Here is a 21,564-nt window from a genome sequence, read left to right on the forward strand (position 1 = left end):
TACACTGACTTTGGGTCCTAAATCCAGCTTTTTTTGTTGTTGTTAAGATTTTTTTTTAATTTATTTCTCTCCCTTCCCCACAACCCCCCCGCCCAGTTGTCTGCTCTCTGTGTCCATTCGCTGTGTGCTCTGTGTCCACTTGTGTCAGGAGCACCTAAAATCTGTCTTTTTGTTGTGTTACCTTGCTGCATCAGCTCTCCGTGTGTTCCTGCTGCTGCTTCTACTATTACTACAGCAGCAGTAGTAGTAGTAATAATAATAATAATAAAATAATAATATAATAATGGCAGGTAACACTGAACATTTCCTTGTGCTGTATAAGTACACAACACTTTCTCCTTTAATTCTCACAACTCCATATTGCCATTTTATAAAAGAAAAAAGGAAGGTCATTGCTCAGGTTCACATAGCTATTACTCCCACAATGTTCCCACAGAAAGAATCTGCTCTTCTTAATCATGGTAACATTACCTTGTTTTATAATGACTTTCTTTAAGTAACATTTGATTGAATAAACATCAACTCCTGGAAGGCCAGGACATTTCCTTGTTCTTCTTTGTGGTTATAAGGGTCTTGTCCCTCTGAGGACCTCAATAAATACTTATTAATGATGATGATAGTAATTTCCATTTTCTCATTCTAAAGTTCTCTTCCTAAACTACTCCCTACTAGATAACTGCACAAGAAATTCAGCTAAGGAGACAGAAGCCAGACTATAAAGAAATATTATGTGCTTCAATGTGTGTTCATCAATGATAACAAATGTACCACACTAATGAAAGATGTTTGTTAATGGGGGAAAATGTGGGAGTGGGAGGAGGTGGGGTAAATGAAAATCCGCTTATATTTTCAAAGTAACATTTATGTAATCTAAAGCTTCTTTTAAAATAAAGGATATTCCTTAGCTTATGGCAATGAATAGACAGGACCTGAATCACAAAACAATCTCTTCTGTACCCCTCAGTCCCCTATCACATTTGGGATTCTTACATTTCAGTCACATTTCACAATGACTAATACACAGTATATGCCCAGCATTCCTAATTTTTAGTCACAGTGAAATATCAATATATATGTCTGGCACATGAAATTTGTTTAAAGGAATCATGTACCTCTTATTTCAGATCACTCTTGAAAAATACATATCCTTCCCGCAGAGCTGCTGGGCCAAGGCAAAATGCTCTGGTTTATTCTTTGCAAATAAGTAGGCCCCACACTTTCTCTTCTTTGTTTTCCTAGGCCTTTAAATAAAACGGGCAACAGAGGACACACTGTTAATTTCACTCTTCCAACTCCTTTAATATCAGCCCACACCCTGTACACCTGTCAGGTTTTATTTATTGTCCTCACACTCATCAGAAAATGCAGAGCGCGCCAGACTCTCTCTCTTGGAAGAGGAAGGCAGAATACAGAACTGAGAAGCAGCAGCCCTGGGACACATCTTGTTAGATTCCAAAGATCGAGAACCATTCGACTCTAAATGATCTTTCCTTCCTGCCCTTTGGTTAGAAGAAAGTGTTTTCTAGAAATAGTATATAATGAGCCCAATTTCCAGGGCCCTAGATGATCATAAACTAGGTGAAACTGGTCTTTCTTGACACCCCCACTCCCTTTTTTGGTTACACCCCCCTCAGATCCCCCATACACCCAGACTACTCCACCCAGTTCCGACAGGGTGTTCTACCCAGGTCTGGAACCCCCCTGTATCTGAAACATGGAGTCTCTGGATCAATGAACCCAGAGGGCTATGAGCCCAAACTAAAGTCAACTCGTGATTCCAGGCTTCAACCTCTACTGTTTAATTAAGTACTGTTCGATCTTGAAGTTTCTTTCATCCAACTCCCTCATTTAACAGCTGTGGAAGGTGAGGCCCATGAAGATCCACGTGACTTGCCCATCACCACAAAGCTACTGTGCAACAGAGTTGGGACAAGACTTCAGCTCTTAGAGCTTACGTTGACTGCTCTCGCCTTGGCCCCACACTGCTGAGCACACTGAACCTAGTCAGGAGTCTTTCTTTTAAATTCTTATTTTCCTTTCTACAGATATTTCATTTTCAGTTTTTCCTAGTTAATTTACGAAGCAGCCCAAAGAAGAAGGTAAAGGCAATTCAAAAAACAAGCCATGCAGAGGACAAAACAGGTAAATAATAACCCTACATATGTTTAGATTCATCTCTAATTTGCAAATGACATAAAGAAGCTCTGTGATAGTTTTATTTGTCAGCTTGGCCAGGTTATGGTATCCAGTTGTTTGATCAATCAAGCACTGGCCTGGTTGTCATTGTGGAGTATTTTGTAGATGGATTTGCATCTATAATTAGTCAATTGCATCTACAATCAACACAGGAAACTGCCCTCAGCAATGAAAGGAATTTCCTCATCTAGTCATTTTGGAGATCTTAAAAGCCAGAACAGAGGATTTCAGGAGTCAGAAAGAATCTCTCTCTGCCTCTACATCAGCCATCCAGCCTCCGCTGGGAAATTGAACTTCACCTTTATCAGAGTTTCCAGCTTGTGGCCTGCCCTACGGAGTTCAGACTTGCCAGACTTCAGAATCAGCTTTATCAGAACTTCCAGACTGTGGCCAGTCTCAAGGAATTTGGACTTGCTAGCCCCCATAACCAGATTCCTATAATAAATCCCTTTGAGTGTGTGTATGTGTGTGTATACTGTCAATTCTGTCTCTGGAGAACCCTGACTCACAGAGATCGCTATTATTCATCTACCTAATCATTCAGTGCTGATCTACAGAAACACTTTATAAACTGATAGATCAAGGACAATTATAGATTGTGGCTAAAAAAACAATCCAGCATGGAACTCAAATTATTATATATATATATACTTATTGATAGCTTCCCTTGGTGTAGGAATTTACAGACCTTCCTTCAAAAAGACATTTTGTTTTCTTACCCCACACCAAGATACCTCACTGCCAAGTCCCTAAACCCTGAGACAGCAGCTAACACCTCCGTGAATAGGATGGGAGGACGTTGAATAGCAGAATTTGCCCCTCCCCAAAATGGTTAATGAATGCCTCTGGTGCCAGCACATTCATAAGCATTTTATTTGGCATGTTTTTAAGCTGGAACTAACATTTCATGTAATAAATCTTCATTTTTTATCATTTCCCTATTTTATTTCATTTTATTCAATTTGTTGCAGGGTTTGAGATTTTTTTTAATTTTGCCATGCTGTTATTTCTAACAAAACTCGTGTTTCTTGACACATCTAATGAAATGCATTTATTTCTTAAAGGTCCTAAAAAGTAAAGCTAATTTCATAGATGGTGCTACCTTTTCCTGGCAAGCATTAGGAAATAAATAATACCCATGAAATTTTTTTAAAAGTCATTGAGGTCTTCTTACTTGGGGACTGATAAGCTTCTCAAACCAAGAACGGCATAAGTGACAGAAACTTCTCTCAAGTTATTAAATGAACTTAATAAAATTCTATTTAGGAAAAGAACTGGGAAATGTGAGGTAAAGAGGAAGGCCCTGGCAAGCTTCTTGAGGTCAGGGACTCTGGTTTTTTTTTGTTTTGTTTTGTTTTTGTTGTGTGTGTGTTTTTAATTGCATGACTGATTTTCTTTATTTTTTAAAAAGTAATATTAACGTTTGGAAAAAATACAGTCTCAATAAAGATTTTAAATGTTACAATTTAATGCAGTTCATTTTCTTCTTACATTTTATTTTCCAAATTGTTGTTTTTACAAAAGGAATGACCTCTAGTGCCATTTGATTTGATTCACTTAGCAGGGTAGAAATGACAAAAAAAGCTGTCCAAAGTTTTGTTTTTATGGAAAGATTCTCCCTCTTCAGACCCCAAAACAAACTGGGAGGACTAGTGGCACTAATGTTCATAAATACCAAGTTGGAGGTCTCTCAGGGACTCTGCCTATTCTTGTTTGCATCCCCAGTGCCCAGGACAGTGCCGATGCATGGCAGGTGTTGGTTTTCCACCTAGCTAATTGTTCCATTCAGTGGAAAATTAGTACTCTGATCAGAGTGGATACAGAAAACTAAATGACCCTAAATGTTTAGAAGTGGGAAGAAAGATAAATGTTTGATTCCCCAAAAATATTTTCATTTGCTACTGGGCATTGCACATGAATTACTATGGTGCTCATGTGAAGCTCTGAACAATATTACCTTCCTTCAGAGAAGGTTTCATTTGACTTCTGTCTGATGGCTCAGGGTTTTAGTAATCTGAGATAACTGTAATCCAGTTAAGAACTGAGGTGATTTGAAGCTGGACCTGTGTCCCTATGAAAACTGTCCTCTCTTTTACTCTCAGCTTGTAGCTCTCTGGGGTCACGAGAGTCCAAGAGACACACCAGGGACCCTGCCTTGGGAAGCTGTAAACTCCAGTCTTGGTCTCCCTGGCCCAATGAGAAGGTTGCACAGCTTATCCCCTCAGCCACGTCCACCAGAAGAGGCTGGCGTCTCTAAGAGTGACCTGAAAAGCTGTGCTCCTCCCTCTGGCTCTCCTCCTTCTCCTGGGTCTCTGGCGTTTTACTCTTCAATGCTTCTGTTCCTCTGTTTTACTTCTTAAATTTTATCCAGATTTCCTAGTGTTATCTGTGGGAGGGCTAGTCAACTTTCTTAGTCCATCATTACAGGAAACAAAACTCTATTCGGAATCTTTGATGGAGAAACTGTTTGAGACTTTGTTTTTCAGTAGAAAGTACCTAAGCCAACATAGAAACAGCAGTTTCTAAATAAAGATGAAAGCACAGTACTCATCTCCACTGATGTTGCCAATAGAGTAATCTTACAAATATGAGTTATATTTTCTGAGTGATTTACATTTTATTCCAAGTGAATAAATAAATCTCACGCACTGACATTTTCTAAGATGAAAAAGAGTTGTTAACTCACTTTGAAATGTTCTTAGAATAAGAATCTAAATTTAAAAGCTTTGTTCTGGAGGTTAACATGATGCATGATGAATAGTAGTGAGAAAATTTTCTTATACCTACAGTTTAGAAATGTATTTCTTTCCCTCATTTCACTTTTACAAAAACACATGGGTAGGAATTAATGACAGTTCCCTGGTACAGAATGCCTCAACTGATAATTAGCATTCCTCTGTATTTCATTAACATTTTCTATCAAGCTAAAAAACTTAAGATGTTCAGAGAAATGGTGAAGTGGGGGATGGAAAAGGGACTCTGCTCCCTGGAAGTACAGAAAGCATCAGCTTTGGATGTCAATGAGACCAGAAATTTCAGACACAGCCTAGTCATTTTCAGAACATGGCTATGTTATTTGTTAAAATGGTTATTCTCAAGTATCCTTTTTTTAAAATAAAGGGTCAGCCCTCTCAATTAGAGGCAAAGTAGACATCACCATCCCAGAATCCTCAAGATTGGAGAATGAACAATGGACTAGAGTAGATTTACTGTTATTCTACTAAAGACTTATTGTGATTCTAGCAATGGAATAACTTTTATCATTGATGTGGAGGCAGTGGCACCAGAGGTTCTGAAGGGAGGGAGAAGGGAAAAAAGGTGTAATATGGGGGCATTTGGGGACATTGGAATTATCCTGAATGATATTGCAATGACAAATACAGGCCATTATATATCTTGTTATAACTTACAAAATTGTGCAGGAGAGAGTATAAACTATAAACTATAATCCACATTTAGTGGCAATGCTCCAATTTGTATTCATCAACTGTAAAAAATGTACCATGCTAATGAAGGATGTTAATGTGGGAAAGTGTGGGAGAGGTAGGGAGTGGGACATATGGGGATCAATCCACTACATTTTTTATGTAACATTTATATAAGAATCTTCCAAAAAATAATTTTAAAATAGGAAATAGATATGGCTCAAGCAATTGGGCTCCCATCTACCATACAGGAGGTCCAGGGTTTAGAGTCCCGGGGCCTTTAGATGAAGGCAAGCTGGCCCTCACAGAGAGCTGGAGCAGCAAGATGATGCAACAAAAAGAGACACAGAGGAGAGACAATAAGAGACACAGCAGACCAGGGAGGTGAGGGGGTGCAAGAGACTGAGTACCTCTCTCCCAGTCAGGAAGGTCGTAGGATCAGTTCCTGGAGCTGCAAAAGAGAAGACAAGCAGATACAGAACTCACAGCGAATGGACACAGAAAGCGGACAGCAAGCACAAAAACAACAGAGGTGGTGGGGGGGGGGATAAATATTTTTTTTTAAAAGCATATTAAAAAAATGGGTCAACATGATGTTTTTAACCCAACTGAGAGAAATGAAACTAGACGGGGTTCTGAAAGAATACTGTTTTCAGGCTCCTGACTTCCACCAGTGCTTGCCCACACTCTTTACAGTTAAGTTTTTTCTTGAAGATAATAAGAAAAAAAGAGGCCCTCTATAATCATCTTCAATTACTCTGGTCTAGTTAGGTCTGTAAGGCAATGTTATCTAAGGCAAGTCACTCAACATCCCTAGCTCTGAATTTCTTTAAGTTATTTATAAATTGATGAGTCTTAACTAGGGAATCTTTTCCAGCTCTGAAAACCTACAATTGTTTTATTCAGCAAAAATTACCGAGTATATATATTGAGATATGACCACACTGAGATGGATTTAAAAGTTAAACTTTACGGGGAAACGGACTTTGGCCCAGTGGTTAGGGCGTCCGTCTACCACATGGGAGGTCCGCGGTTCAAGCCCCGGGCCTCCTTGACCCGTGTGGAGCTGGCCATGCGCAGTGCTGATGCGCGCAAGGAGTGCCCTGCTACACAGGGGTGTCCCCCGCGTAGGGGAGCCCCACGTGCAAGGAGTGCACCCATAAGGAGAGCCGCCCAGCGCGAAGGAGGGAGCAGCCTGCCCAGGAATGGCGCCGCCCACACTTCCCGTGCCGCTGACGACAACAGAAGCGGACAAAGAAACAAGACGCAGCAAAAAGATACAGAAAACAGACAACCGGGGGAGGGGAGGGGAATTAAATAAATAAAAAATAAATAAATAAATCTTTTTTTTAAAAAGTTAAACTTTACCAATATTTAATACATGGATTAGAACCACAGCATGGTAGGCCCCACACCAAATGTTCCTATGAATTTTGGAGAAGGAAGAAAGGAAGTTCCTCAGTGCAGAATGCTTGACAGGGGCCCCTCACACATTCCATTTATGTGTATTACCCATATGTTATGTTATCCAGTGTTAGATATATTATCTAGTTCATAACTGGATTTACGGACTAAATTATCCATTTTAACTAAACACGCGAACCATATGAACTAAACAATATGAAGGGGAGACTTTATAAAATTCATGCAAAGAAATTATAGATTGTTTATGAAAACACAAATAACAAGAAAATGGTCGTGAGCTGATACTTCTTTTCCTATTGGAGCTTTTTACAGACACATTTTGAGGTAAAAGATATGGCAATTTCAACTCAACAAGAAGCCAGCCAAAAAGATTAAGTGATCATCCCAAAGACTTTTTCAAATGTGGATTTATATAGATTAAAGTAATGATGAACACTGTTTCAGCGTACATTGTATCTTAAGGTGGTAGACACAATAGCTTGAAGCCATCAAGATTAAAAAGATATTTAAAATATTTCTCAGAATAGCACTAAGCATCTAAAATATTATTAATCATAATTTTAGGGAATACAGAAGTTTTATACCTTTAGCAATAATACCTTAAAATATTGTTTAATCTTTTTTTAATTTGTTTTATAAAAAACACATACTGTTATATCAGTAGAGCATTATATAATTGGTAAATACATATATAATTGATTAAAATATTATTGTGGTATGTATCAAAAAATTTGGACATGCTGGATTAGAAGGAGAGAGGAAAGCACATTCAATGAGAAATAAGGGTGGAATTAGGCAGGAATGAACTCGTAGATGTAGAAGGCCTTGACTGCAGTGAAAAGAGCTTTTGGACCTCATTCAAAAGGCACAACTCTTCCTTTATATTAAAATTTATTCTGCTACTATTTAAGCAGATTTCTCCATCTACTCATGTGAGGACCACTTGTTCAGCAACTCTTTCCAAAACTCTCCACCTACATCAGGATTTCTCAGCCTTAGCACTACTAACATTGGTTGTAGGGGCAATCCTATGCCCTGTGGGATGCTTAGTAGCATCCTGGGTCTTTACTCACTGGGTCTCCCAAATTATGATAAGCAAAATTGTCTCCAGACATTTAGGTCCCAGTTGACAGCCAGTGGTTGACATAAAGGAACTAATCACCTCCAGGCCAAGCACTCTTCTCTCCTTTAGGCTCTAAATTAAAATAACTCGCTATCTTCTTCAAAGATTGTTTTCCTTCAAAGGCTGTTTTCCTCCCCTCCATTTATTTTACAAAGCAATGTAGCATCTTGTGATATTAAGGAAGAACTATTGCAACATTTGAGACATAGTAATAACATACCCACACCTGGATAGATTCCTTCAAAATGAGGCTTTGGTTTTGGAGTTAGTATCACTTAATCTTCTACAGTCTTTGTGAGACAGGTTAATTTACGTGGTATTTCTATCAGTCTATAATATTCTTTTCATAGTGCTTGACTTTAAACTTCCTCTGAATATCTGATTTTCTTTCAGAGTTCCCATGAAAAATATTTAATAATTTTTTAAATGTTATTTATATTCTTCTTTAACAGTGTCAATTTAAACTGAACATACCACTTTTTTAAAAAAAGATTTATTATTTATTTCTCTCCCCTCCCTCCATTGTCCGCGCTCTGTGTCCTCTCACTGTGAATTCTTCTGTTCCTGCTTGCATTCTCATTAGGCTGCTTCAGGAACCAATCCTGGGACCTTCTGGAGTGGGAGAGAGTGATCATTCTCTTACGCCACCTCAGCTCCCTGGTCTGCTGCGTCTCTTATTATTTCTTCTCTGTGTCTCTTTTAGTTGCATCATCTTGCTGCGCGAGCTCTCCATGTGGGTCAGCACTCCTGCGCAAGGCAGCACTTCTGCACACATTCCACACAGGCCAGCACTCCAGGCAGGCAGCACTCTATGGGCCACCTTGCCACATGGGCCAGCTAGCCTTCACCAGGAGGCCCTGGGCATCTAACCCTGGACCTCCTATATGGTATATGGGAGTCCAATTGCTTGAGCCACATCTGCTTCCCCATACCACTTTTTAATATCACTAATGTACTTCTTAATTAATGCACAGCTATTGCCAATAATGTAGTTTATTGGTGCCCTAAAGTGAGTTGCACATCTATATTTTACTTCCTCAAAATCTTTGAATAATAAGAGCAGGCATATCTATATAAATATCCAAATTTTCAGTTCCGTTGCACATTTTTATTTTCTCAGAATAGCACTAAATCAAGATGTGCTTTAAAAAATACATTTTAGTTGCCAAAAGACAAGATAGATAAAACCAAGCAGAATCTTATTCCACTACTTAAGTTTGATACTTTTATCCCTTACACATTTACCATAGTTTTCACTAAAAAAGTAATCATTCCCAAAAATGTTATTTTAATATTGTCCTACTCCTTTCTCCTAGATGTTTGCTTGTCATATATATTCCATAAAATGGTTTTCTAGTATTCCAATAACATAATTTATACATTTCTAGTTATTTGATCAGTACATATGCAAATCTGACTGAAGTAAATTAAAATCTAAGTTCCTTATACATTAAAAATAGACAATTATTAGAAATTATAATAGAAAGCTTAAAAGTAAATAGGCCCTGCTTCTTAGGAGGCTAACAAAAAATCTAATATTTATTCTGAAAAGTAAATTTTCCATTTTAAAAAAAGTTTCTCTTTTCAAGTTGTCAAAATGCTTCCTTCTATAAAACTCACAGTGATGAAAAACTCATATAAAAAAGCTTTTTTTGGACTTTTAACATTCCTACTCTTTGGTATGGTCAATATTTTTCCCCACCTGATGCCTTTTGCATCAAACAAGACAAACACAAACAAGAGCTCCAGGCCTGAGTGTGGGTCCATGTTCCTGGGGTGATCACTTAGAGAGGTGTGCTTGGGAAACATGCTGACTAAATAATAGCTTATACAGCGACCGTGCCAAGAAGAGGACTTTTAGGTCCAGACCTGGTTCTGCAAGAAATGAAAGTTTCAGCATAGTTTTGCTTCTGACATCAGGGTTTCTCTATTTCAACTCATATCTGCCTCGAAGTCTTCTAAAAGTTATGTTCCAGGTTACAAGGTGTGAAACAGATACTAAAGGCTAAAGATACGGTTAAGTCTTGCCAGGAAAGCCCTAGAGCCTGCCTCCTGCAGTACCAGGGCTTCCCGTGGGGGCAGCCTTTGCTGCTAGAGAACCTCCTGGGCCCTCCCCGTCTGACACCCTAACCTTGGCATCCCAAAGACACCTCTGCCTGTAACCCCCACAACCACCCACATACACAGGTGTTTCTGCTGCTTCTTAAAAAAATTTGTCTTCATTTATTTTTTTTTTAATGTTACATTAAAAAAATATGAGGTCCCCATATACTCCCCCACCCTCCTCACCCCACTCCTCCCATAACAACTACCTTCTCCATCATCATGGGACATTCATTGCACTTGGTGAATACATCTCTGAGCACCGCTGCACCACATGGTCAATGGTCCACATTATAGTTTACACTCTCCTCCAGTCCACCCTCTGCTGCTTTTTCAGGGACGGCGGTAACGTGGTACTGACATAAGCAAAAAATATACTAAAAACCACACACTACAAAAATTTAACAACAGTACCAGCTCAAGAGTCATCACCTAATTCGATGGACTTTAAAAACTGTTGGCCAAGAAAGGAACCGAAGATTCCTTAGAAAGGTTGAAAGGAATCACATAGCTCAGCAATTAACCCCTCCTGTACCACCAGCACTCCCAGAAACAATACGGATGGTTTACAAAATCCTTACACCAAGCAAGGAGAAAAGCAAAGTGAATGGCTGTCCTTACATTAATTTCTCTTAAGAGACAGGCTACTGGGAAAACACATGTGAAATATCAGAAGCGTACAACAGTAATTGTTGTTTGTTGTGTAACTTGTACCCTGGACCCATATCCCACACATACCCAACCATGTTTTCAGGCTTGAATATTCTTAACATTCTGAACATAACCCAGTTCCTGTTACCTTAAATGAGCAGTAATTACTTGTTGACTGTTTTATGGGATCAGCAAACAGAAGTCCATGGCAAAGCAGATATGAGGAAGCAGGAAGGCTTCGGTTACAAAGACAGGGGTGCTCTTTCCAGAAGAACTAATATTTATACTTCCCCCAAAGTTAATCATTTCTCCTGTGTTGCAGCTCATACAATACTTATATCAGATGGAAGACTCATGATTTTACTTTGGCCAACTTTCCAGCAAAAGCAGAGAAAGAGATTCAAGAAAGTTTTGTTCATTTTTCGTAAAAGTACTCTATAAAAGTAGACGTGTCTCTGTGGCAAAGAGCACCGGCTTGAGGTAGGGGATGTCTACTGCATCCTCACCCACATCGCCATTCCCTGCCATCTTAGTTTCCTAGGCTGCTTAAAGCAGAAACCATGAAATGGGTTGGCTTTTAACAACGGGAATTTATTAGCTTACAAGCTTACAGTTTTGAGGCCGTGAACATACCAAAATCAAGGCATCATAAAGATGATGCTTTCTTCCTGAGGACTGGCTGCCTGCCATCCTGGACCCCTCTGGCACATGCAAGGCACATGACAGTATCTGCTGATCTCTCCCTTGTCTTCTAGGTTAATTTCAGCTTCTTTCTTCTGTGGCTTTCTCTCCAGTAAGAGGATTAAGACCCATCCTCAATGCTAAAATTTCTATTACTTGTCATCAAGGTGGAGAAAGTGGCCACAGTAGTTGCTGAGGGCAGGGAGAGGGTAGAGAGATGTGATGTGGGGGCACTTTTGGGATTTTGAGTTGTCCTTAATGCTATTGCAAGGTCAGACGCTTGACCTTATATATCTTGCCATAATCCACTGAATATACTGGGGGAGAGTGCAAACTACAGGGTAAACTATTATCGGTGTAGTGCAGCAGTGCCCCAAAATGTGTTCATCAGGTGTGATGAGTGTGCCACAATGATGAGTGAGGTTGTTGGTGTGGGAGGAGTGGGGTGGGGGGGTGGGGGTATACAGGAACCTTTTATATTTTTTTAATGTAACATTTTTTAGTGATGTATATATCTTCAAAAAAATACAATTTACAAAAACGATGTGGTGGGGGGTGGGGAGTGGGTTATATGGGAACCTCTTATGTTTCTTGTTTTTTTATATTTTTTAATGTAACATCCCTTGTGATCTATTAACTTTAATTTTTAAAAATTAAAAAGAAAAAGAGCATTATGCCAATAGAAAAATGGGCAATGGTCATGAAGAGTTCACAGAAAAGGAAATACAAATGGATGTTAAACAAATAAAATGATATTCAACCTCAGTCATAGTAAAAGAAATACTATTTAATATCAAAAAAAAAAAAGACCCATCCTGAATGAGATGAGCCACACCTTAACTGAAGTAGCCTCATCAAAGGATTCTACTTATAATACATTCACACCCACAGGAATGGATTAACGTTAAGCACATGCTTTTCTGGGGTACATATGGTTTCAAACCACCACACCTGCCTTCCATTGAGAAGTTAAGCTTTTGCTGGTATGTAAGGTCTGGTTCCACTAAAATCCTGGCCATTTCAGAGAACATACCTATCACTGAGTTCGTTCCAAATCATACCACAGGTTAATTACTGCTCTGAACTGGATTACAGCCACTACCCCAAATGGAAGAAGCATCAGATTCCCATTGCCAATTTTATTAACTGCTCCATCCATTTACAAGTTGAATGCATTTCGCTGTTGGAATCAGAATTGACTTGCGCCATCAATTTAAATGACTTTCCCCTTTGAAAACCAGGTCCGCTTTTCTTCTGAAAATTCCCTCCACCAATAGATCATTTTCCAAACACACCCTTTGTGCTGTATATAGGACATTGCATCAGAAACCAAAAGGGCTTTTAGAACCACATGGTGACATAAAAGGTCCATGTCATATGACAGAAGTTATCGTTCTTTCCTCCTCCCATCCTTTATACATAAGCTTCTACCAACACACGTCAGAAAAGAAAAATGTGTAACTAAAATGAGCCAACCCTTTACCTGTTTGCCAATCTAAATGTCAAGCTTAAATGTAACCTACGCTTAAAATATTCTTACGAAAGTAATCCCTCCTTCATCCCTTACTATTTTTGTTATAACAAGTCTGAAATGAGAGCTAGCGTCTTTGGTATTTGTATTACCACACTTAAAAAAGAAATCTGATAGGAACACAGGAAGCATTCTGAACATAAAGATTTTATGGACACATTAAGTAGTAAATTCTGCTGGTGGCATCTGCATTCTCTGTCATTATGGGGAGGCTAAAGGTGTCCAAAGACAAAACATCCATTTCCAAACATCAAAATACTCTGAGAGACAAACCAAATAATTGAATCTGACCCTGAGAACAAAACCCAACTTTGCAAAGCAAAAGACCCTCTCTGCCCTCAGTGCCAAAAAGCACTTTAAAATTCTCTTGGAACAGGCCCAGTGGAGCCTAGAGGCTTGGAGCTTCTTAGGGAAAGCCAGTTTTGACAAGGGAAAGAGCATCTCTGCTCCACATAACTGTACAGAAGAAAAAGTTCTTGTTCCTGCAGAGCTGGAGGGCTAATGTTCGAAAAGCAGGTATAAGCCTTATGCTATAGGACCTGCATCCTAGAAGACTACACATCGCCACTTCCTGAGATCATTTGGCAAAAAAGGAGAAGCTGTGAAAGCCCAGACACGGGGAATCCAGTTCAAGCTCCTTCATCTACTGACTGGGGGTCCTATGGTAATTTTAACCCTTCCAAGCCTCAGTTTTTCCATCTCTGAAACATAGGAATGCTTACCTCTCAGGGTTATTCAGGGGAGTGAATGTAACCACACACAGAAAGCTCCAAGATCAGGGGCTGCCAGGAGCTAAGTGAGATGGGGGAGGAGGTGACAACAGAGGGATAGCACAAAGCAGTTTTGAGGGTATGGAATTGTTCACATCCTGATTGTGCTGGTGGGTATCTGATTCTATACATGCCTCAAAACTCAGAGGACAGTGTACCCAAAGGAAAAAGTCAATTTTACCCTATGATCATTTTCAATAAAATTTAAAACAGAAGCTCCACAATCTGTTTTATAAATATTAGTTCAGCCCCACCCACTCCCCACCCCAAGCCCTTGAACCAGTCTTCACAAGCACCATTACTAGTAGCAAGGGCTAGAAAGTGTAATCCTTGTGTTTTCTGAATAACAGTTAAAACTACCAAAGGGAACAGACAAAAAATAAAAGCACAACACCCCTCTGACCCACTTCCACGCATGAAAGTTACCACTCAAGTTCTCATCCCAAAACACTAAACATTTTCCTTGTTTCTTTACCTCATAAACTCAAAGGTCTGTAAAGATACATGTGGCTCTGGTGTTTCAAATATCAACACCTGAAGTTCAAAGTTCAGTTTCTTACACGAAGGTGAGAGTCACCCACATATCAGCTGCAGAAGGCAGACCAGCAAACAAAGAAGGTATATATGTGAACAAGTGTTTCCAGGAGAACCTCGCCTGTTTTTACTTCCTGCCCTAGTTACTTAAATAGTGGTTGTGGTGAAGTTGTTAGGGATAGCACGAATTAAGGGGAAATTTTTCCTTCATCCCTCAACAAACTCTGTTTCCATCTCGTTTCCAGGCAGCAGAAAAGTAGATTGTTTTTGGCTTCGCAGGTTTTCTGGCTTTCTATCAACCAAGATTAGAAAAAATAAGTCCAGCTGGGTCTATATTTATGAAGGTCAATTTAGACTAATGTGAAAACAGCTGCCAGGTGCTTTTATGTGGAGTAGAGGGTTATCTGCCATGAATTTAGCTGTTTGCTTTCTCTGGGAAATGGAACATCTTGTCAGAAAAGATAAGACAGGTTCTTAGTTAGCTGAGCTCATTTGGTTTGCACGTACCAAGATACATCTGGATGAGAATCCTTTCTGTCTACTTTTAAGGGTTTTTTTTTCCGCCTCTCCACACATAAAGAGTCCTTAAACTAGCACTATTTGCACCTATCCAGGCATACCTTAAAGATCTAAAACCCAAAGCCAAAGAGTTATTTTTAGCTCGGGCCACATTTAGTTACAAACACCTTTCCATAAGGAATTTTGAAGTTCCAAGAGATGGTAGTAACAGAACCCTTTCTCAATAAGACAATTTATAATGACAGCTCAGCTGACATGAGTCTCACCTCTTGCTTGACTCCTCTTCCCTACCCCATATTCCTAACTTCTACAAATCCAAAGAAAAGCAAGGGAATGGCTACAGTCATAAATTAAATAAGACTGCATGGGAAAAAAAAAAAAAAACAGAATAATCCCAGAATGCAGAAATTATTATAAATGTAAAAGAATCAATTACTGCTATTGAGTTCATCAAAACATAAGCCTCTAGGATGATGAGCCTTGGATTACATACCACCTAACCTTGATCTGATTTACCATGCTTTGATAGCCCTATACTTCATCAAAAGTTGGGGAACCCAAGAAATCCACATATTTCACTGTAGAAATTACCAGTGTGTATAATGTGATTGGGCTCAACACAACAGAAGAAAGTAGAAAGCAGACTGCTGCTTAAAGTTCCGCCTGCAAGTTTAAGTACACACCCTCCACCTCTACCATGGACACCATTCAAAGATGATGCTGGTAACCAGGTGCAAAAACAGCTCAACTTTTAAAAGAAGAGTTAGAAAGTGTTGAAATGCACAGCTAAGTTAAGCACAGAGAGGAAGCCATTTGAAAGCCTCTTTTATTCCCTGTACTATTCCTTCCTGACACCTTTTATTGCCACCTCTGGACACAGGAAACAGCTGGAACCTTCCACCACCCCACAAGGCTCCCAATGCATGTTGCTTCATGGGTAAGCCTTTGCACCTCCTTTTCCTCGCAGCTCAGGGTTTTCCATGCAACCCAATCCCAAAATGAGGCTGGCCCTCTGCACCTGAGGCCGATGGGGACTGAAAGGAAAGAGGGAAAGGAAATTCACAAGCAGAGAAAGCTTCACAGGCAAAGAGGGACACACACACAGAGCTTTTTAGCTCTGGAGGAGGGGGCCGATTTTTCATTACCATCCAACCAAACAAGATCAAAGGCTTGGGACCCCAAGAAGCAAAGATAGATGTGTGCTTTTGTGGCAGGAAGGATTCTTTGATTTTAAAATAAACAATCACGCCATCTAGTTCACAAAGCAAGCCAGACTCCTGCTCTTGGCTGCTCTCTATTTCTCTATTCTGTGTAGGTTCACTGGTGAATGAAAAATATGTGTGGGCAAATTGGAGGCAAAAACAAAGGAAGAAAATAAACAATCCCGTCTTCAAAGCCAGGGCACTGGCTAAGTATGAATTTGGATTCTCCAAGCAAAATTTTCATGAAAGGTCAGCCACTTCCCTTTGGCAAGTGAAATTCGTCGTTCTTTAGGAAAAGATGGAGCGTTCTTTATAAGACTGCTTCTGAAATGTGGGGGATGCCTGAGCAGTTTTTGCAAGTTGGCCTCCATGTAACTGAAGAATGACAAAGACAAAGGGTTTATGTTCAAGTTAGACTTAAGAAGGAAGTGCTGAGAATCTAGACAAAAGGATGTCTTGAAATTAAGAGAATAGCAGAAGCAGGAGGAAGCTGCAGGAGGAGGAAAGGAAGTATATACAGAAGAAAATTGCTAAACGGCCCTGGATAATGCTGCCTAAAGCAGCAAGGATATTCTGGCTATAAGCAAAGTTGAATCATTTCATTAGAAAGGGTGTGCCACATTTCCACTCCATTCAGCTCTGTTTATGGTGTCACTGACAATGGAACACTATCTTCCAGAAGAGGGGGCTTTAGTTCCAGAAAGACACAGGCAAACAGGGTGGTGCAAGTGCAGGAAGCTAAAATGATTAAAGAGGAAAAGAGGTATCCTTTGAGGAGAGCAAAGGAATAAGGTGGGACATCACAGCCAAGGTACTGTGGCAGCCATGATGCTGAAAAGTAAATGGTCGTTTTGCAAATAAGTTACTCTCCTGGAGTGTAGCACAAAAGAATGAGAATAAATTTACATATGGTCGTTATATTGGCTCTGGGTTTCATCAAGAGGTGCTTACCTGTCTAAATGAGAAGAGTCCCCTAGCTTAACACAAAAGGAATAGTGTAGGTCTTGGTAACATCTTACTCTTCTTTAATCTACAAGGCTCTTTAATGCAAGAGATGAACAAAAGAATCTTGGCTCTCCTTGAACCATGTGGAATAGCTTTAAAAAATTAGATTAAAAACAGCATGGCTGGGGTCAGTTCTAGAGTCGATACATGCTTCTTCAATTGTGTGTCACTATTTGGAACAATGTGGTTGGTGTGAACATTATCAAACAAAATCCAGAGAGCAGAGAGAGAGAAGACAATGGCAGCCTACCACCCCTTTCATTGGAGATTACCTATGTGAGCTCTAAGAATAGGACAGATATACTCTGAGTGAAGATGGTTCAGGGATAGAACGTTGGGTAGGGGGGATGTGCATTATGTATCAGCTTATACAAGTAAAGGAGGATACATGCTATCAAAGGTTGGGTCCAAAAATGGGAAGACCATACTTATATCCTGCTATCTGTATATGCTGCTGAAGCAGTCTCCAATTGTGTGGGGGAATGTAACAGGTTATAATTTATCACCTGGAATCCGTGAAACAATTCTAATGATAATTGGGTCCTTAATATTGCCCCCTAGAAATATTGTGTTGATAAGGCTCCCTTCTGAAAGATAATGCCCCCAAATCAGTGACACATTTATCAAAGCTGAATGGAGTGAGAATATGGCATGTGCTTTTTTTTTTTTTTTAAGATTTATTTTTATTTATTTAATTCCCCTCCCCCGGTTGTCTGTTCTCTGTGTCCATTTGCTGCGTCTTGTTTCTTTGTCCGCTTCTGTTGTTGTCAGCGGCACAGGAAGTGTGGGAAGTGCCATTCCTCAGCAGGCTGCTCCCTCCTTCGCGCTGGGCGGCTCTCCTTATGGGTGCACTCCTTGCGCGTGGGGCTCCCCCACGCAGGGGACACCCCTGTGTGGCACGGCACTCCTTGCGCGCATCAGCACTGCACATGGGCCAGCTCCACACGGGTCAAGGAGGCCCGGGGCTTGAACCCCGGACCTCCCATGTGGTAGACGGACGCCCTAACCACTGGGCCAAAGTCCGTTTCCAGGCATGTGCTTTTTGATGATATGATTTCACTTTGCTTATATGGCACATAATGACCTTGCTGCTCTAGGCTGCTTTGCCCAGGACAGTTTAGAGATTTTCTCCTCTTTATAAACTGCCCAGTTTGGGTTTTCCTTTACTACCCCCCCTCAGCCACCTCCCACTTTTGTCTTTCTCTTTAATTCAGCAAAATGCTATCAACTAGAAATGATAATGGGAAAGAGAGTCTTGGAGTTCCAACCTCCACCTCATGCCATAAGAAGCTACTGCCCTTGGAAACACTGAGTAGGCTGACATCAGCGAGATCCTGGTTCTCCCTGACCTGTGTGAGTGGAGGCGGCATCTGGCCAGCTGAGCAGAGAGTGCTCACCTGAGGAGATAGGCCAGTTCAAGCCAACTGAAGGAAGGAATACAACCCCAGCAGAAGACTGCTGCACTTACTGGTCAGTCTTCTTTGCTGATTTGAGGCAAAGTTCCAGAAAGACAGGGGCAGATTGAGCAAGACCCCCAAGGCTTCCAGAGCAGGACTGCCCTGGGAAGGATGATCTGTGTACCCAGAGTGGAGCAGCCAGGAGGCCAGCGATGTGCACTGACCCTAGATGGCACCCAGTAACCCTGGCAACAGCATCATGAAGCATGGGGGCCAGGACATACTATTCCACTCCAGGACTCAAGGCCAGCCGGAAAGGATCTCTTCTCTGAGCCCAACTTTCATTGTCATGTGAACCACACTGCCAACCAGATTAGGGTGTGTGTGTGAGGAGACGGAGTGAAAAAGAAACTCAGGGGGAAATTCCAGGAAAAACTGACCCATGCGTCCAGGGAAACTGTGTCAAGCCACCTCCTTCCTTGCAGTTTTTGTTTGGGACTCAGATGGATGAAATGCCACTGGAGGGCCAACTCAGACTGTTCACTGCCACTTCCAGAGAAAGAGGAAAGGAGGCCACCACCAGAGGAGAGTGAGCCTGAGGCTGTGTCCCCGGTGGAGACTCCACATCTTTGAGAGGCTGACTCCAGCTTTGAACCACCCCCTGGACCTGTATTTGCACTCTGTCTTTTCATACCTATTGTTCTACTCTATTAGGTTTAGTAATTCTGGCCTTGAAGCTGCCTAAGGAAACATTGGTTTTATGGTAAATCTTCTTAACAAATAAGATTAGCATGGAGGGAGGTGCCTGGAGAACTGAATGTTTCCTGCTTCAGAAAAATAAAATGGTGATCTCAGGAAAGCAGCTAAGTTTGCACGCAGTCCCGCTCCAGAAACCTTTCGCCCTTTCCTCTTCCTTCTACTTCTGTCAGGGAAGGAAAATGTCAGTTTGTTTTGGGTGAGGTTCAGAGAGGAGTTCATCCAAGGAGAGGTTGGAGGTCCACGCCTGAGGTTAAGATACGGGTTGTGGAGACAAGGCTGAGACGAAGACGTAAGGACCAAACGCGCAGCCGTCTCCCCTCGCTCACCCGCGCGCGAGATGGACCCCGGCACTTTCTCTCCACGCCCTCTCCCCTCGCCAATGCCTGGCCCTCCTCAGCACCAGGTCCGAAGCACGCGCGACACAAACACCCGCCGGGATAAATGCACACATGCACAATTCAGAAAGGGAGTAAGGAAGACCTCCATATTCCCACGCCTCCAGCTCGCCGGCGAGGTGGGGAGGAGGAACTGAGTTTTGTGGCCTGTCTGTGAAGCGATCCGAGCCAAGTGGTCGGGTCTGAGAGCAGGGCCTCGGAAGGGGGACAGAGGCGACCAGAGGGGCTTTAGGAGCCGGCCGCGGCCAGGGGATCCGCAGGCGGCGAGGGCCCGGCAGCGCCGGATTTGCCCGGCGGTCGCTAGGGGGAGAACGGCATGCCGCCCTAAGAGGAAACTGAGGCAGTGGCGCGAGAAACGCTGGAATCGTGCGTGAGGAGAAGGGAGCGGACGACGTGGCGGTCAGAGGCGGGCGGGCCGGGAGCCAGCGGGGCGGCGGCGAGCGTGCCCGGGGCCCTGCCGCACCTGTAACGCCGCCTGGCCCCTTCCCCGCCGCCCCGCGCCCCCCACTCACCGAAGCGCCCCGGGGGCTGACGGCCGTGGGCGGCGGCGGGCAGCGGGCCGGCGAGCGTGGCGGGCGGCAGCAGCAGGAGCAGCAGGAGCAGCGGCGGCGGCGGCCGGGCCACGGCGCACGGGGGCGACCCCATCACCGCGGGCCCATCCCAGGCGGGCGCGCTCGGGCTCGGCTCGGGCGGGCGGCACTCAGTCCATGGCTGCGCCCGGGAGGCCGCGGAGAAGCGAGGGCTGCGGGCGCGGGGGGCGGCGGCGAGGGCGAGGCCGGACGCAGGGGCGCGCGGCCGCCGGCGCCTTCCCGCCGGGCGCCTCTCTCCGCGCTCCTGCAGCGGCGCCCGAGCCCCGGCGCTTCAACACCCGGGACAGCGCCGCCGCCCTGGCCACGCCCCCGCCTGGCCCCGCCTCCCGCCGCGGCCCCGCCTCTCGAGGCCGCGCCGGGAGGGGCCGGGGGCCCGCGCCCTCTGCCCCACCTGCGCCAGCCGCGCGCCCCGCGCCGCGCCCGCACCTGCCGACCCCACCTGCCCGGCCCGGAGAGGGCCCGGGGAGGAGGGCCGGGGTGGGTGTGGCATTTCCAGCTCCCAGACCTTGGGCGCTCCCCGGGTTGTCGGGTTTCGGGGCCAGACGCGCTCTCCACCGTTTGAGAAACCCGAGAGGGAGGCGCGGACACGCCCGGGGGCGCGCAGGGGCTGCCCGGGGCGCTGACACCCTCTCGCCGCCCTGGGGACCCTGGAGACAAGATGGCTGACCGGCGTGAGGGGCACGGCGGGCGGCCTTGGCTGCGTCTGCGGTTTTGTGTGGCTTTCCCGCGAGCGGCCTAATTAGCATGGGTCCTGATGCGCTGGCCCAAGTGGCCGCACTGTTCCTGGCCACCGCCCCGGCGGGGCAAACGCCGAAGGAGGGAGCCCCCGAAGGAAAATGGTTAGAATTTCAAATACACGTGTTAAAAAGAGTCCAAACCCCTTTCCGAATTTTCTATGCTCTGGTTCCCTAGGTCGGATACCGAGACCTGGGTTATCCAGGACCTCATCCACTGGTGGTGGTTGAGAGTTTGGAACGTGGCTACTGCGACTGAGGAACCAACTTTTTTATTAAATATAAATAGCCACCTGTGGCTAGCGACTACCCATGGGACAGTACTGGGGTACACTAGCATCGGAATGCCAACCGAAGCCGAAGGCTCTGTCTCTGGGGAAGGGGCCCTGAGCTCATGCACAAAAGGAAAACCTGGAGGACTGAGGCGCTGGCTTTTGTGGGAGATGTGTCAAAGAATCAGAAGATACAGTTTCTACATCCAGAGGAGTGAGGATATGCAGGGGAATGTGGGGAGTAGGGAGGGA

General features: G+C 43.3%; 1 protein-coding gene across 2 annotated transcripts in view; it reads right to left on the reverse strand.

Annotated features, from left to right (window-relative positions):
• The window catches only part of PTPRN2 (protein tyrosine phosphatase receptor type N2), a 1,274,829-nt gene extending 1,254,224 nt beyond the window's left edge, over window positions 1-20,605 (reverse strand). The window contains exon 1 of one of the 2 annotated variants that reach the window (XM_058297618.2): window positions 20,229-20,605. In XM_058297618.2, the coding sequence (XP_058153601.1) occupies window positions 20,229-20,361 (133 nt within the window). In that variant the 5' untranslated portion in view covers window positions 20,362-20,605. The remainder of the gene's footprint in view (window positions 1-20,228) is intronic. The other variant, XM_058297617.2, reaches the window with a different exon arrangement.
• Between the last annotated feature and the right edge of the window lie 959 nt (window positions 20,606-21,564).

This window comes from Dasypus novemcinctus, chromosome 5 (genome assembly GCF_030445035.2).
Source record: "Dasypus novemcinctus isolate mDasNov1 chromosome 5, mDasNov1.1.hap2, whole genome shotgun sequence".
Taxonomy (NCBI): domain Eukaryota; kingdom Metazoa; phylum Chordata; class Mammalia; order Cingulata; family Dasypodidae; genus Dasypus; species Dasypus novemcinctus.